Here is a 17,139-nt window from a genome sequence, read left to right as displayed (position 1 = left end):
CGCTCACAGCCACGTTCTCCCATGCGTGCGCAGAGGGCTGCTCTTACGGGATCAAGAGGGAACACGCATCCTCATACGTGTCACCTCATGCGCCTGTGCGTTTGACGGCCCCTCGCTCTCCACCTGCGCGGAGCCCCGGGTGCGAAAGAGACAGCCAGGTCGTGAGAGGAGAAAGTGTTAAGTGAGGGGTGCAGGCAGGGGCATCGAATTGGGGCAGAGAAGAGCGTTAAGGGATTGCGGCAGGAGAGGGTGCCGGCGAGAGGGGAACGCGGGTGAGGACGATGCTTACAAACAGTGTGGTGCAGTGGTTAGAGCAGGCTTCCTCAGCCTCGGCCCTCCAGATGTTTTGAAACTACAATTCCCATCATCCCTGACCACGGGTCCTGCTAGCTAGGGATCATGGGTGTTGTAGGCCAAAAACATCTGGAGGGCCCAGGTTGAGGAAGTCTGGGTTATAGAGTGTTGGGCTAAGAGGCTTGGGTTCAAATCCTTTCCCCCCTGCCACCCACAGCCACGAAGCGACCTTGGGGCCAACCACTGCCTCTCTCAGCCTACCCTACCTTGCAGGGGTGAATAAACTGGGGGTGTGAAGGACCACGCTCTTGAGCTCCTTGGAAGGCAAGGTGGGGTGGAAAAAAGGAATAAACAAGAGAAATAAACGTGTGAGAATGAGGGCAGGGGGGCGTGTCGAGAGGGTGTGTTCGGTGGCAGAGAGAAGATTTGAGAGGGGAAGAATTTTGTGTGTTTATGTGCAAGCTTGCGTGCAAGATGTGGCCGTGTGTGTGTGTGTGGAAATAACGTTGCAAAGATGGCCTAAGGGATACGGGGTTATTAAAGCCAGTTTGAGAGGGGGGAAATCCCCAGCCTCAGGGTTTCGTAACGGCGCCGCTAAAAGGAATCTGGATGTGACCCTGATCTTCCCTCCCACTTTACTTCCCGCTGAAAGCTGAGATCGGCCACCAAAAATGTGAAGTATTTTCCCCAACCCCGGCTGAGGAGGGCATGACAGCATATGGAAGTGTGCCGGTCCTGTGTTTTCGGCTGAGGAGGAACAAACGGCAGGCCGGCAGGGCCCTCACACAAGCCAGACATCCCTGCAGTGCGGTATAGTGGTTAGAGACGGCAGGGTTCAACTCCCTACTCAGTCGCAAGGCTGGGTGACCTTGGGACAGTTCCCGGCTCTCGGGCTAGCCTACCTCACAAGGTTGTTGTGAGGACAAAAGGGAGGGGACAACATATGCCACCTTGGAGGAAAGATGGGATAAAAATCAATTAATAATGTGAATGTAGGATGACGATGTTAGCTAGGTTTGGCGTGACACCCAGTGTGGATTTTCTGCCTCAGGCCTAGAAAAATGTCCTGTGTGGCTCGGAGGTTTCTGTTTAGGATTTGGCACTTATTTATGTCCCCGTCGCAGGAGTGGGATAGAGTTAAGACACTGAGAGAAATTCGCTATAGGGAGAAAGGGATATAGGGGAAACAGGTCTGAGGCACGTACAAGAAAGGCAGGCGAAGCGAGAGGGGATAACAGGAAACAGAAAGGGTCTGTGGTGCACACAAGGTTCTGACAGGCGTGTGGCGAAGTTGTCGTGAGGAACGGCAGCGGATAGCGACACGCACATCCAAGACACGCAAGATGTCTTTTGGAGGTAAATAAACAGGAGGTTACGAAGGAAGGAGTCCGTGCCATTAACGGGCAATGGTTTTTTTCCATCAAGTGGTAGGCTCGGAAGGGACCCCCCCCCCCGAGGGTCTTCGAGCCCAACCTCCTGCAATGCAGGGATCGCAGGGATATAAGGCAAGCTCTGCCAACCTGGTGCCCTCCGGGTGTTTGAGGGCAGCGATGGGGCTGGTGGGAGCCGTCGTCCAAAACATCCGGGAGGCACCAGACTGGCAGGTTTGAGAAACGGCACATGGGCATGTACGTGAGGCAGGGTGCTCAGCGCCTCAAAAGCAGGGACCACGGCCCACTGTGGGCGATCAGCGAGAGGCAAACTCCTGAGGTGCGCCAAGCCTGCGCTGTTTTGGGCATGGGATAAGCGCCACTAGGTCAGGAAAACAACCAAAGCTTCGGCCACGTTAACCCTCAGCGTTCCCTTGCGGAAGAGGGAACCAAGGAGAAGAAGACCAGGCGAAGAGATGAAGAGAGCAGGATCCCTTCTCCTAATGAGGTCACCCTCACAGCCTCTCCCCCCCTTCCCCGCTGCCCTCCATGTTAGGGTGGGGGGTGCTGTTAGAGGCTGCCCACCCCCATCCCCAAACACAGATCCTCTTCAAAACTCGCCCTTTCCCAATATTTTTGTATTTCTGCTGCCATGGAAAACATGCAAGCGGAGATCCCTTTTCTAACCCCAAATATCCAGGTCGCCCCGAACACTTCCAAAAAAGGATCCCCCGCTGAGATCCATCGCCTCTCTGTTAACCCATGAGAAGCACAGGAGTGCGTGAGCCTCGCGCGATCCCAGGACCCAAAGAGAATCGCCCCAAGCCGCCGGAGGCACCCGCCGCTGCTCGCCTCCACAAGCGCGCAGCTCCGCGCGCTAGGATCCCAGATCCAGTGTATAGGATGGCTGCAGAAAAGCCGCGGAATCCTCATCTCTCTCTCTATATGTATCTATATCAGGGTGGCTTCCAGAATTAAAATTAAGGAAGCCAGATCAGCCACCACCACAGGCCCGACTTTTCGACCCAGGGGTCCCAAAAATATCCCGGATCGCCCAGGGGTCATTTCCGGAATAGGTGTTTGGGGAGGGGGTCTCTTCAAGGTCTCCCGTCCACTCCCCCCGCCCCCCTCCAAAAGAGAGAGATCGAAACATGCAATCCGTGGCGAGGATGCTAAATGCGCAGCTTCGCCTCCTCTTTCGCTACACCCCTCCCCTCCCCAAAAAAATAACACCCAGCCAAGCAGGCTCTCCGCACCCCCCTTCCTAAATCCCCGGGCCGACCTCTTTCCGAGCGCCTGGAGAGTTCTAGAACCCCCGCCCTGGCAGGAGGAAAAAACTTTCCCTTTCTTGGGTGGCTGGGTGTGTGGTTTTTTTTGGGGGGGTGTCCCTCGGTTCTTTCCCGGGACTGGCGCGGACCCCCTCCCTCCCCTTCCCAGCTCCGGAGATCCGGATGCCCAATTACGCGGCTGGCTGGAGGGCGGCGCGCCCCGGCGGCGATCTTGGGCGCGCGTCGCGGGGAGAAAAGTGGCGTCGCCGCGCGCCCCGTTTGAACACCCCCCTCCCCAAACACCGCGGGGCCCCGGGACGATCCCCTACCGATCCCAACCCCACCCCAGTTGGCGATCCCGGAGACTAGGCCGCCTTGGAAAAGGGCGCTCGGTTGGGGCCCTCTCCAAGCGCCCGCGGGCAGCCTCGCCCTTGTTTTGCGCGCCCGGAGGGGAGCGCACGGGACCGGGGCGCCTCCGGTGGGAGGCTCCCCGCGTCGGGTCGGCGAGCCCCCTACCTGCGTGTCTGCTGCTGCTGCTGCAGCGGCGCGGCGAGGCAGCCCAAGATGGAGTCTTCTCGCCCCGCCATTCATGCTCGCAGCCTGCTTGGCACGGGACGCCGCTCCCCTCGCTCGCCGCCGCCGCCGCTCCGCGCTCTCCTCTGGCTCCGGCGCTCCGCTCAGCCCGCCGCCGCCGCCGCTGCCTCCCCCTCTGACATCATCGCAGAGGCTCAGCCGATTCGGAGCCGCTCAGCCACGGCAGCCGCACGCAACTTCGCCCTCGGTGCGGGCCAGCCCTCCGGCCCCCGGGACGCCCCCCAGGAGAAGCCAGCCAGCGACAGCGCACGTCGGGAGCGCTTGCCTACATCCCGGGGCTGGGGAGGTTGCGGTGCGGGGTGGGAAGGTGGGAAGAGGAGACACGCGCTTTCCAACTACGCGTAACGCTGGTTTTCTCCTCTCTCTCCCCGCGTTGGTCCCTGCAAAGGGAGGCGCCTCTGATCATGTGCAGAGAGCCTTTTAGCCCTTGCGCGACGCACTCCGGGGATAGCAGCGGAATAAAGGGGAGAGCGGGGCGGGAGATGCTGTGAAACGGGGCTTGCTCGGAAGTAGGTAGGGTTTCTGGAAGGGGTCACCGAACATGTGCAGAGTGCCTTTTCGCCCCCCGCCTTGCGCGTAACCACAACGCATAAACCTCTCCGGGGATGCCAGCAAAAGAAGAGGGAGAGGGGGCAAATATACTGTGAATTGGGCCTTACTCGCAAGCAAGTAGGGCTTTCTGGGAGGTGCCACTGAGCATGTACAGAGTTCCTTTCCGCCTTCACGCGTCAGGACGACACAAACTCTCGTCTGGCGTATGCGGATACAAAGGAAAAGAAACGGGGGTGAGTGTAAAATTGGGCTTTCTCGAAAGTAAGTCGGATTTGTGGAAGGTGCCACCCCTTCTCTAGGGCAGCCCTCTGCAAATAGGGCCCCTTGGGGCTGTATCCAAGGCCAGTTCTACTCAGATGGGCACACTGAAATTAATAGGGGCAATGGGTCTGCCCCAAGGAAAACTCAGCCAGCTGCACAACCTTGAATGGGGCTTCTTCCCAGGCATAAAACTGCAGCCTCACAGTGCAAACGTCTGACAAGGGAAATTCAGAGGTCAAAGTCTATCATTATTATTATTAATTGCATTTATATATCCCACATTTTTTCATGCAAGAAGCTCAAGGCGTTGGCCAAGTTTCTCCCCTCCTCATTTAATAACCCCACAACAACAGTAGGTTGGACAGACTGAGAGACACTGATGTCATGACCCACAAGTGATTTGAACCCTGGATCTCCTAGGTCTTGGTCCGACACCCTAACCAACTATACCACAATGATCTACCCTCAAGCATGGATTTATTCTTATCCTTGTTTTATTCTTATCCCAGCTGTACATAAGCTGTGATTGAGCGGGTGAGACCGTGTGGGTCAGAAAGGCAGTTTCTGCATGTGGTGTAGAGGGAAGTGAGGGTCAAGGGAGCCCACCTCAGAAGGAAAACTCTGATCCTCCGCCTCCTCTGCCTTGCGGATATCTTCGGGAGAAGAAAAGTCTCAGGACTAAGCCCCACACAGATCTGGAGCGGAGTCCCTAAAATGGTTGGATGGCGCCTTGTAAGCCTCCTTCTGGCAACTCCTGCAGTGAAGCTGGTGTCAAACATCTTGCTCTGCTTTGGACCACATCAGGGGGGTCATGTCGTCTGAGCAGCCCAGGACCTCCACACACACTGCCCAGGCTTGTGCCCCAGAGGTCATTTCAGTGCTGCTAATGCAGCGGTTTGGCCTCACCCCTGAAGGCACACTCCATTGTTTCTGGAGACAGACAGATGCCAACAACAGAGGGGAGCAAAATAAATAATAATAATAATAATAATAATAATTTTTATTTATACTCTGCCCTCCCCAGTCAAGACCGGGCTCAGGGCGGCTAACAGCAGGTATCAAAACAATTGATTAATTGACAATTTCAATTAACAATTGAAAAGGCACTCTGCATATGTTTTAAGGCACTTTAGTCCTCATTTGGAAGGGACACAGATGGCACTGTGGGTTAAGCCACAGAGCCTAGGACTTGCCGATCAGAAGGTCAGCGGTTCGAATCCCCGCGACGGGGTGAGCTCCCATTGCTCGGTCCCTGCTCCTGCCAACCTAGCAGTCTGAAAGCACGTCCAAGTGCAAGTAGATAAATAGGTACCGCTCCGGCGGGAAGGTAAACGGCGCTTCCGTGCGCTGCTCTGGTTCACCAGAAGCGGCTTAGTCATGCTGGCCACATGACCCGGACACTGTACGCCGGCTCCCTCGGCCAGTAAAGCGAGATGAGCGCTGCAACCCCAGAGTCAGCCACGACTGGACCTAATGGTCAGGGGTCCCTTTACCTTGACCTAGTCCTCATTTGAATATTCCAGGCCTTAGTAGCAGAGATTCCAGAGGCCTACAGACTGGAGCGAATTAACTCCAGGACTGTTAACTGCTCCGATCTCGAGTGGTTTCTTGCTAGACAGCCTCTCCAACAGCTTCCCCCAGCCTAGTGCTCTGCAGATGTTTTGGCCCACACCTCCGGCAAGCGCAGCCTTATATTCCAAAAACACCTGGAGGGCATTGGGTTGCAGAGCCCTGGAGGGGAGGGGAAAAACCATTCCCGCCCCCATCATCCCATATAACTTCCTTTGGGGTAGACCTGTTCATCCCTTGCAGGTGCCTAGTGTCATCCAGCCTGGGGGAAGAGGCCCTGAGGGCGTGATGTCATAGTGGCGCATGCAGGCAGGATGACATCACAATTTCTGCCGGGCGAGGAAGCCAGGCTAGGCGATTGAGGCGGCGGCTTGTTTGTACGGTGGCTGTGAAGGTAGGTGGGGGCTGGGAGAGTTGGGGAGGGCTCCTTCTACAACCCCCGCTCTTTCCTCTTCTACATCCCCTGCTCCCCGAGTCACAGGGAAAAAGAGGACTTCAGAAATGGTGACTCTCTCCCCCCGCCCCACCCCACTTTGTGGCACTAGATTCCCACCCTTCTAGAACTCAGGCATGGAACCCAGACGCCCTGACGACAGATACCGCAGGAAGGGAGGTAGGGTCAGATCAGTGTGGGAGAGAAAGGGGGTAGCTTATAGTCACACCCCACCACTCCTGACCCTAGGAAACATGGAGGAAGAGTTCCGATTCTTTGGTTTACCTGCGTTGAATTTAGAACTCCCCGGGTTCAGACTCGGACGGCACGTCAAGGTAGGGCTGGGGGTGAAACCCGTCTGAAATCAGGGAAAACACTGAGCTGGACAGACCATTGTGGTCCAATTTGGGCAGCTTTCTGCGTGAGAAAATCCCTGCCCCGTGCAAGATCACAAGATGCCCTTGGCTCACTGCTCCCCAAACCCACCCACCCCAGGAATATTAGGCAGGTGGTAGAGCTCCAGAAAGGAAAGGTAGACTTCAAAGAGAACCACGGGGTATGTGGTGTAATGGTTAGAGTGTCGGACTGCGGCTTGGGAGACCAAGGTTCAAACCATAGCTGTCAAGTGTCCCTTATTTGGCGGGACAGTCCCTTATCCCAGCGCCATGTCCCGCTGCTGTCCCTTATTGATGAGGCTTCGTTTGGCTGCTGGCTGGGCTTTCTGCCTTTGGCTCAGAGGGGCTCAGAAGTTGAACATACCTGTGCCTGGAAAATCCCTTATTTTGGCTGCTGATCCCTTATTTTCGAGGTTGCTGGTCCCTTATTTTCAAAACTGTAAGTTGACAGCTATGGTTCGAACCCTTCTTGGCTGTGAAGCTCAGTGGGTGACCGCGGGGCCTGTCTCTCAATCTAACATACGTCACAAAGTGGCACGGGATTCGGCTAAATGACTCGTGGGGTCCCTTCCAACTCTACAATTCTATGAATCTGAAATCGCTGTTGTGATAAAATGGGGATGAGAACGATGCGCCCCACCTTGAGATAAGGTGCTATGTAAATGGAATGAATAAAGAAAACTGTATTAAGAACAAAAACAGATTATAAGGGGAAACTAGGAAGAAGGCAGGACGTGGGTGGCGCTGTGGGTTAAACCACAGAGCCTAGGGCTTGCCGATCAGAAGGTCGGCAGTTCAAATCCCCGCAACAGGGTGAGCTCCCGTTGCTCGGTCCCTGCTCCTGCCAACCTAGCAGTTCGAAAGCACGTCAAAGTGCAAGTAGATAAATAGGTACCGCTCTGGCGGGAAGGTAAACGGCGTTTCCCTGCGCTGCTCTGGTTCGCCAGAAGCGGCTTAGTCATGCTGGCCACATGACCCGGAAGCTGTACACCGGCTCCCTTGGCCAGTAAAGCGAGATGAGCGCCGCAAACCCAGAGCCATGACTGGACCTAATGGTCAGGGATCCCTTTACCTTTAGGAAGAGGGCAGATAGACAATGGGGGGGTCATGGATGGAAAGCAAATGAGAAAGCTGGTCCAATGGTCCAGTCCTAGCCCAGGCACAGCATTGGGGAACTGGCTGCAGAATCCACCACCTATCCCAAAAACCCTGGCAGGGTGCAGTTAAACTGTGGAACTCCCTGCCACAGTAGGCAGTGATGGCCACCCATCAGAAGAGGAATGGGCAAGTTCCTGGAGGAGCAAGGCTATTTTGGGGAGCTACTAGCAACAGTGCCAGTGCTCTGTCTCCACAACTGAAGGCAGCCGTGCTTCTGAATGCCAGCTGCTGGAAAACGCAGGGAAGCAGAGCACTCCTGCGTTAGAATCCTGATTGCGGGTTTCCCACAGCGTAGCCACTGTGGGAACAGGATGCTGGACTGAATGGGTCATTGGCTTGACCCAAAGGCCGTTCTTATGCTCTTAACATTTGAAAACGGTCCTCTCAACTCTCCTTACTATTACAAAAAAGTTTTAATTTCACATTCGGTTCCAGTGGCATAGCGTGGGTTGCCTGGGCCTGGGGCAAGGCAAGGATCCTCAGCACTGCCTGCCAATAGGCTGCAGCCAAGGGGCAATAGCTCTGCGACCTAAACAAGCGGCAGCTGCAGCACCTGTGAGCTTTGGGCACAGCGGAGAAGAGGAGGGGGGATTGTTTGGGAGCGGGTATCTATCCAAAGCCCATGCAGAGGGCGCCCTCGCATCCGACTGTTGCCCAAATCCACTCCCCGCACAAACATTGGGAGATTTTCTGTGTGAGAGGGAGGGCGTGCTATTTTTCAGTTATTATTTAGTTATTATTTTTAGTTGCTATTACAATTGTCTCTTTTTTCCTTTGTAAATTTTGTGCCCCTAAGATCTTTGCCCCTAAGATCTTTGCAACTATGCCCATGGCTACGCCACTGCTTGGTTAACTAAGACTCCATTTCTGACACTCACTGCCCATCTGAGTAGACAAGCAGGCAGGTTTGAATATTCATCAGACTACAAGTTAGGGAATCTGTCTTAAAACCCTAAACTGATACTTGGGAAATAAGTTATCACTTTAAACAGCCCCAGTCTCTCCTTAAAGGTAAAGGGACCCCTGACCATTAGGTCCAGTCGTGGCCGACTCTGGGGTTGCGGCGCTCATCTCGCTTTATTGGCCGAGGTCAATGTGGCCAGCATGACGAAGCCGCTTCTGGCGAACCAGAGCAGTGCACAGAAAAACCGTTTACCTTCCCGCCGGAGCGGTACCTATTTATCTACTTGCACTTTGACGTGCTTTCGAACTGCTAGGTTGGCAGGAGCAGGGACCGAGCAACGGGAGCTCACCCCATCGCAGGGATTCGAACCACCGGCTCTGTGGTTTAACCCACAGTGCCACCCACATCCCTTACTTATGTGCAACTTATTTCCGGCTTCACAATACTCCCCCGAGGCAGGCTTGTTTAGAAACCAGGCAGGTGGCAGCAGAGGTATGCCACTCGGACAGAGACGCCTGGCCTCACTTGCAACCTCCCTTTGTTTCCCTCGCCCTCTCCTGCAGGTACCCGCTGGCTCCCAGCAATCCCTTGGCACTCCTGCCCATGGCGCCTCCCCAGGGGCCCCCCGACCGAGCGGCCTGGACCGTGGCCGACCTGCTGCGGTTCTCTCCCCCGCCCTGTTCCCCGCCGCCCCCGCCACGACGCCCGCCTTGGAACCGCTACCGCCTGTCGGAAAGCATGAAGGGCCTGCTGGTAGCACTCCTGGGGGGCGGCGTCCCGGCCGGCTTCGTGGCGCCGTTCACCCGAATGGCCAACGAGGCCTCCGGCATCCCTTCGCTGGAGATCCTGCTCTTCCGCTGCATCCTGCACCTCCTCTTTGCGTGCTACCTGCGTTGCCAGAAGGCTCCTTGCTTCGGGCCGCGGGAGGCCCGCCAGCGGACGGTCCTGCACGCCTCCATCAACGTCATCTCAATCGGCTGCGCCTACAGCTCCTTCATGGTGGTGCCCAGCGGGAACGCCGCCACCGTCCGCAAGGGCTCGTCGACCATCTGCTCCGTCCTGCTGGCGCTGTGCATCGAGAACGGCAGCTTGACGGGCTACGACTGGTTCGGGTTGGTGGGCAGCACCCTGGGCCTGATCATCATGGTGGTGCCCGACCTCCTGGACCTCGACAAGAGCACGCAGCTGTACGACACCTTCGGCTATGCCCTGGCCTGCCTCGGAGGGATGGCGCTGGCACTGGGGCTGGTCATCTTCCGGGCCCTGGACTTCCCGGCCAAGCTGGTGACGGTGGCCTTCCTCTTCGGCGTGGTGGGAAGCCTGGTGTGCTCGCCGGCCATGTTCCTCCTCCAGCAGCCCGTCATGCCCCTGGACCCCCTGACCTGGACTTGCGTGGCGGCCATCAGCTTTCTGGCGTTGGTCTCTTTCCTGTGTGCCAGCTACGCCGTCACCAAGGCGCACCCGGCCCTGGTGTGCGCCGTGTTGCACTCCGAGGTGGTGGTGACGCTGGCGGTCCAGTACTACGTCCTGCGCGAAGCCGTCACGCCCTTTGACATCATGGGGGCGGGGGTCATTCTCGGAAGCATAGTCATCATCACAGCCCAGAATATCAGCTGTGACGCGGCCGAAGAGGACGAGGATGCCAGCGTCCAACTGAAGGACAGCACATAGCCGCGGCGGGGCACGAGGTTCGAGCAGACTCCAGGAGGACGGACCGGAAGCAGGGACCTTCCAAAGGACCGACCAGCGAGGGCGTCGCAGCTTTAAAATCCGCCTGCCCGCCCCCAACGGACAAGATGGTGGTGAGGCTTTGGACAAGGTAGCCGTCCGTTGCCTTTTGGACATCTGGGTGGAAAACGGCCCCCAAAACCCAATTACCTTTTCTAAGGAAAGGCCAGCGGACTTGGCTGGGACAGCTATTGGGTTCGCCTGCTTCTCAGAAAGCGGGTTCAGAGAAATGCCTAAGCCTGTGGTTTTGGTTTGATTTTTTATTGAGTTTTACGATTTTTTATCGTCACAATATCAATCACATCCAAAGGGGGGGAAACACATTTCCCATGTTTCCCCCTCCCGTCACGACTTCCCTAAACTTCGTGGGGGTTTTTTACGTATTAACTTCTCTTGCTTGCTTATAACTTGCTTATAAGGTTTTTACAATAATAATTATTGTTCTCTTATCATTTTAGCATCATCATCATATTTTCCGTATTTATTCTGTTAATTGTGTTTGGTCGAAACTTGCTAGTGAGTCCATTTCTTTAGATTGTTTCTGTAGGTGTGTCGCAAATGGTTCCCAGTCTTTCTTGAAGTCTGTTGTCCTTGTCTCGAAGCCTTTTCGTTAGCTTTGCCATTTCAGGGTATTCCATCAGTTTTTCTTGCCATTCTTCTTTCGTAGGTACCGTATTTTTCACTCTATAAGACGCACCAGACCACAAGATGCACCTAATTTTTGGAGGAGGAAAACAAGAAAAAAAATATTCTGAATCTCAGAAGCCAGAACAGCAAGAGGGATCGCTGCGCAGGGAAAGCAGCAATCTCTCTTGCTGTTCTGGCTTCTGTGATAGCTGTGCAGCCTGCATTTGCTCCATAAGACGCACAAACATTTCCCCTTACTTTTTAGGAGGGAAAAAGTGAGTCTTATAGAGCAAAAAATACAGTATTTCTTAACCTGAAATGCCTAGTAAAAAAAGCTTCTGGCCTTTTAACAAAAGTTATCTTAAACATTCTTTTCATTCCATTAGAAATCATTTCCCCATAACTTTTAATTATTTTGCAATTCCACCACATATGGAAAAACGTGCCTTCTTTTTCTTTACACTTCCAACACTTATTAGAGCCTGCTCTAAACATTTTTGCCATTTTTACAGGTGTAATATACCATCTGTACATCGTTTTCATATAATTCACTTTTAACAGTATACAGCCAGTACATTTTAAATTCACTTCCAATAATTTCTCCCAGTCTTCCATTAATATGTTGTGCCCACTTAATCATTAATAACAACAACAACAACAACAACAACAACAACAACAAATTTTATTTATACCCCACCCTCCCCAGCCAAGACCGGGCTCAGCGCGGCTAACAACCAATAATAAAAACAAGTTGACTGAAATACAACTTAAAAACAAGATTAAAATACATTAAAATGCAGCCTCATCACAGGAGAAAGGAAAAAAGAAAGAGGGGGAGGGAGTCAAATTGATTCTAAGCCAAAGGCCAGGCAGAACAACTCTGTCTTACAGGCCCTGCGGAAAGAAATCAGATCCTGCAGGGCCCTGGTCTCATGAGGCAGAGCGTTCCACCACATCGGGGCCAGTGTTGAAAAGGCCCTGCTTCTGGTTGAGGCTAATCTAACTTCCTTAGGGCCCGGGACCTCTAGGGTGTTGCTATTTATGTACCATAAGGTCCTCCGTGGGGCATACCGGGGAAGGCGGTCCCATAGGTACGAGGGTCCTAGGCCGTGAAGGGCTTTAAAGGTCAAAACCAGCACCTTAAACCTGACCCTGTACTCCACTGGTAGCCAGTGCGGCTGGAAAAGCACTGGGTGAATATGCTCCCATGGCAGAGACCCCGTGAGGAGCCTCGCTGCAGCATCCTGCACCCGCTGGAGTTTCTGGGACAGTTTCAAGGGCAGCCCCGCGTAGAGCGAATTGCAGTAGCCAAGCCTGGAGGTGACCGTCACATTTAACCTCCTCATCTTGGAAACGCCTAACCCTCTGGAACCGGAGACCCAAGGGCTGAGCAGGTGTGTGTCGTCTTTCCCCCTACCTCTTGAGAGGGTGGAAAGGATGCTGGAGAGATGTCTCCTTCTCGACTCCCTGCAAAAGGCGTTGCTTTTGTGACGTTGCTTCAGGCCGTCAACACATCCTTTTGCAGCGCTGCTTTTATCGCATCCCCGAAAGTGGAAGAGGAGCTTTCTCGCCTTGTAGGCCGGCCGCAACACACACACAGGAAATGGGGGGGGGGATTGGTGTTGCATATTCATCTGACACCCATTAGGCCTCTTAGAGGTGGAAAAAGAAGTCAGGTCAGCTGAGCAGAGGACACCTTTGCTGTAAACAAAACCGCAGGAGAGGACAGCCTTCGGATTCTGGGACCGTTTCCTGATGGGTGCGAGGCAGAGGATGGGGAGAGGAAGCAACGGTGGGGTGCGCTGAGGTGAGCACCCCCAAACTGCATCACGCCTCCCCCGCCCGCAGGAACAGTACCCCCAAAATCAGCTTCAGGAGGGAAGTGGCCAGGGGCTGCCTCCAGCAATTTTTTGTTGGGGGGAAGGACCACGACACTGGAATCTTTCTGAATTCCATATGAAAACTAGACAGTGCCTGCACTTTGGAAGGCATAATAATAATAATAATAATAATAATAATAATTTATACCCCGCCCTCCCCAGCCAAGGCCAGGCTCAGGGCGGCTAACAAGCAATAATAAAAACAAGTTGAATGAATGCAACTTAAAAACAAGATTAAAATACAACAATTAAAATATTGAAACATTAAAATATTAAAATGCAGCCTCATCACAGGAGGAGAAAGGAAAAAGAAAAAAGAAAGAGGGGGAGGGAATCAAATTGGCTCCAAGCCAAAGGCCAGGCAGAACAACTCTGTCTTACAGGCCCTGCGGAAAGAAATCAGATCCTGCAGGGCCCTGGTCTCATGAGGCAGAGCGTTCCACCACATCGGGGCCAGTGTTGAAAAGGCCCTGCTTCTGGTTGAGGCTAATCTAACTTCCTTAGGGCCCGGGACCTCTAGGGTGTTGCTTATAGAATTTTGGGACATTTGCACATCATACACGAATTTGCATATTCCTTCTAGTTCCCGGAATGCTTCCAGAAGTTTCGTTCCCAGCTATTATTTGAGGTCTTTTTAGGCAAGGCAGGGAGGAGGCTGATTAACGACGAACCCCAAAATTTGGGACCTCCCCCTCCAAAGACGTGCCCAAGTTTTGCAGCAGCAACCCCACGTTTTGCAACTCGTGCCCCGCAATTGAGCAATCGATACGTAAAAGTGGGCTTCGTAGTTAACACCCCAAAATCCAACGGCGTCCGAGTCACTTCAAACCGGTGCCAAAGTTTGGCGATCGCGTTGCAACGTTTTGCAGCGAAAACCCCCTGCGCTTTGCAGCGCCTGGCTAGACTGAGTGTTCATAGTTAATGAAGCCACGGGGAGAGGAGGTTGGGGGGGGGGAACCCCTGACCATTAGGTCCAGTCGTGGCCGACTCTGGGGTTGCGGCGCTCATCTCGCTTTACTGGCCAAGGGAGCCGGCGTACAGCTTCCGGGTCATGTGGCCAGCAGGACTAAGCCGCTTCTGGCGAACCAGAGTAGTGTACGAAAACGCCTTTTACGTTCCCGCCACAGTGGTACCTCTTTATCTACTTGCACTTTGACGTGCTTTCGAACTGCTAGGTTGGCAGGAGCAGGGACCGAGCAATGGGAGCTCACCCCGTCGCGGGGATTCGAACCACCGACCTTCTGATCGGCAAGTCCTAGGCTCTGTGGTTTAACTCACAGCGCCACCCGCGTGTTCGTAGCTAATGAAGCCAGGGGAGAGGAAGTTGAAGAGCACCCAAATCCTGCCACGGAAGGAAACAGGGTGGGGTGTATTAAAGGAAGGTGCTGTTCTTCCTGGTGCTCCTACAACGCCCCCCGCTCTATCTGACACCCTGGGGTACCTATTCTGTGTGGCTATACCACCCAAATGAGCCAAATGGTGGGGCAGAAATGACTCTGCAACCAACTTTAAAAGGTGGTGGTAAGCACACCCAGTGGATGGGCGCAACTAAGTTTTACTCAGAGTAATCCCATTGAAAATGATGGACATAACTTAGTCACACCCATCAATTTCAATGAGTCTGTTCTGAGTAAAACGTGAGCTGGATGCCCCCCTTTTCTGGGCTAAGTTCTCAAAAGCGTTGCTCAAAGCACTGGGCCAGGTGCAAGGAAAGGAGAATGGGAGAGGAAACTGCAGGAAACGGGTGGAAATACCTTTGAGAGGCATGTGGCTACTGAAGGGGGAGAATGGAAAAGAAAAGAAAAGAAAAAGGTCTCCTCTACTTAACAGTCTCCGCATCAGCAAATCCTGCCTGAAATGGGAAGGCTGTCCTGCAGAGAAAATGCCTGCACTGTGAACTATGGAACTCCTTGCCACAAGGAAAATGTTGCTGCAAAAGAACTTGGCATTTTCCAGAGGTGGGTTACTTATCAGCAGAAAGGCTGTGCCTGCAATTCCCAGCCAATTATGCCAAACTCTGCCTCCCATTTGGCGAACAGGTTCAGAAAAGGGCAGTCAAAATAATAATTGTAATATTTATAATAATTTATTATTTATACCTCCCCCCCAAATCTGGCTGAGTTTCCCCAGCCACTCTGGGCGGCTCCCAATTGAGTGTTAAAAACAATACAGCATTAAATATTAAAAACTTCCCTAAACAGGGCTGCCTTCAGATGTCTTTTAAAGATAGGATAGCTGCTTATTTCCTTCACATCTGAAGGGAGGGCGTTCCACAGGGCGGGCGCCACTACCGAGATGTGTGGAGAAAACGAATAGGCCTCTCGTGATATAAGAACCCCATGAATTTGTATGGCGGAAAATGCAAGACAGGCGAAAGGAGGGACATCATCGCACAGCGTTAAACTGCGGAACTCCCTGCCACAAGATGGTAGTGACAGGCACCCATTTAGGCGGCTTCATGTGCCCCTGAATAACACCATTTTCTAGGCACCACACATGGGCGTGCCGATTGTTTCATGCTCCAGTCTTGCTCGTGGGCATTTGGCGGGCTTCTGGCCACTGAGAGAACACAGCGCAGGACCAGAGTGGGTCCCCTTGACCTAATCTGGCTGCAAGCATCGTACACGTTATTGTGGCTGATGGGAGTTGCCATGCAAGTAGGAGTAAGACGCGGGTGGCGCTGTGGGTTAAACCACAGAGCCTAGGACTTGCCGATCAGAAGGTCGTGGTTCGAATCCCCGCCACGGGGTGAGCTCCCGTTGCTCAGTCCCTGCTCCTGCCAACCTAGCAGTTCGAAAGCACGTCAAAGTGCAAGTAGATAAATAGGTACCGCTCCGGCGGGAAGGTAAACGGCGTTTCCGTGCACTGCTCTGGTTCGCCAGAAATGGCATAGTCATGCTGGCCACATGACCCGGAAGCTGTATGCCAGCTCCCTCGGCCAATAAAGCGAGATGAGCGCTGCAACCCCAGAGTCGGCCACGACTGGACCTAATGGTCAGGGGTCCCTTTACCTTTACTTTAGTACTAAGCTGAGGAAGGCTGGGGTGAGGTACATCTGATGCAAAGTTTGCACTCTAGCGTAAGAACACAGTTTGGGCACGGCTTGGCCAGGTCTGGGTCCACTTAGCCCAACGGTCTATAAATTAGTCTGGAACTTGGGCCGAGATCACGTCACTAAACGGACTCTGCTGCACCCAGGCCACAAATTTCTCATCCCATTGCTGACCAAGGAAACAGCAGAAGCTTCCTTTGTAAGGTAGGACCCAAACCAACGGATTCAGATTACAGTGGTACCTTGGTTCTCGACCTTAAATCCGTTCCGGGAGTCTGTTCGACTTCCGAAACCGTTCGAAAACCAAGGCGCGGCTTCTGATTGGCTGCAGGAGCTTCCTGCACTCAATAATAATAATAATTTATTATTTATACCCCGCCCATCTGGCTGGGTAATCCCAGCCACTCTGGGCGGCTTCCAGCACAATATTAAAATACAATAGTCTATTAAACATTAAAAGCTTCCCTAAACAGGGCTGCCTTCGGATGTCTTCTAAAAGTCTGGTAGTTGTTTTTCTCTTTGACATCTGGTGGGAGGGCGTTCCACAGGGTGGGTGCCACTACCGAGAAGGCCCTCTGCCTGGTTCCATGTGTCATGGCTTCTCGCAGCAAGGGAACCACCAGAAGGCCCTTGGAGCTGGACCTCAGTGTCCAGGCAGAACGATGGGGGTGGAGACGCTCCTTCAGGTATATTGGGCCTTTGAGGCCGTTTAGGGCTTTCAAGGTCAGCACCAACGCTTTGAATTGTGCTTGGAAACGTCCTGGGAGCCAGTGTAGGTCCTTCAAGACTGGTGTTATCTGGTCTCGGCGGCCACTCCCAGTCACCAGTCTGGCTGCCACATTCTGGATTAGTTGTAGTTTCCGGGTCACCTTCAAAGGTAGCCCCACGTAGAGCGCATTGCAGTAGTCCAAGCGGGAGATAACCAGAGCATGCACCACTCTGGCCAGACAGTCTGCGGGCAGGGAGGGTCTCATCCTGCGTACCAGATGGAGCTGGCAGACAGCTGCCCTGGACACAGAATTGACCTGCGCCTCCATGGACAGCTGTGAGTCCA

General features: G+C 53.7%; 2 protein-coding genes across 4 annotated transcripts in view; one reads left to right on the top strand and one right to left on the bottom strand.

The window, feature by feature from the left end:
* The window catches only part of ZBTB4 (zinc finger and BTB domain containing 4), a 32,247-nt gene extending 28,635 nt beyond the window's left edge, over window positions 1-3,612 (bottom strand). The window contains exon 1 of the mRNA XM_080979627.1: window positions 3,449-3,612. The gene's annotated coding sequence lies outside the window, so the exon portion shown is untranslated. The remainder of the gene's footprint in view (window positions 1-3,448) is intronic.
* SLC35G6 (solute carrier family 35 member G6) lies at window positions 1,574-10,975 on the top strand. 3 transcript variants are annotated; one of them, XM_080979879.1, is made up of 2 exons: window positions 1,574-1,650; window positions 9,362-10,975. In XM_080979879.1, the coding sequence occupies exon 2, from the start codon at window positions 9,402-9,404 to the stop codon at window positions 10,467-10,469; it is 1,068 nt and encodes a 355-aa protein (XP_080836005.1). In that variant the 5' UTR covers window positions 1,574-1,650; window positions 9,362-9,401; the 3' UTR covers window positions 10,470-10,975. The 3 variants fall into 3 exon arrangements, with proteins under 3 accessions (XP_080836005.1, XP_080836003.1, XP_080836004.1); XM_080979877.1 differs by lacking the exon at window positions 1,574-1,650 and adding an exon at window positions 2,126-2,172; XM_080979878.1 differs by lacking the exon at window positions 1,574-1,650 and adding an exon at window positions 6,359-6,676.
* The last annotated feature ends 6,164 nt before the right edge of the window (window positions 10,976-17,139 follow it).

Source organism: Podarcis pityusensis (genome assembly GCF_964106645.2).
Source record: "Podarcis pityusensis genome assembly, chromosome: 13".
In the NCBI taxonomy this organism is placed as follows: Eukaryota; Metazoa; Chordata; class Lepidosauria; order Squamata; family Lacertidae; genus Podarcis; species Podarcis pityusensis.
This window is presented reverse-complemented; position numbering and strand designations above follow the sequence as displayed.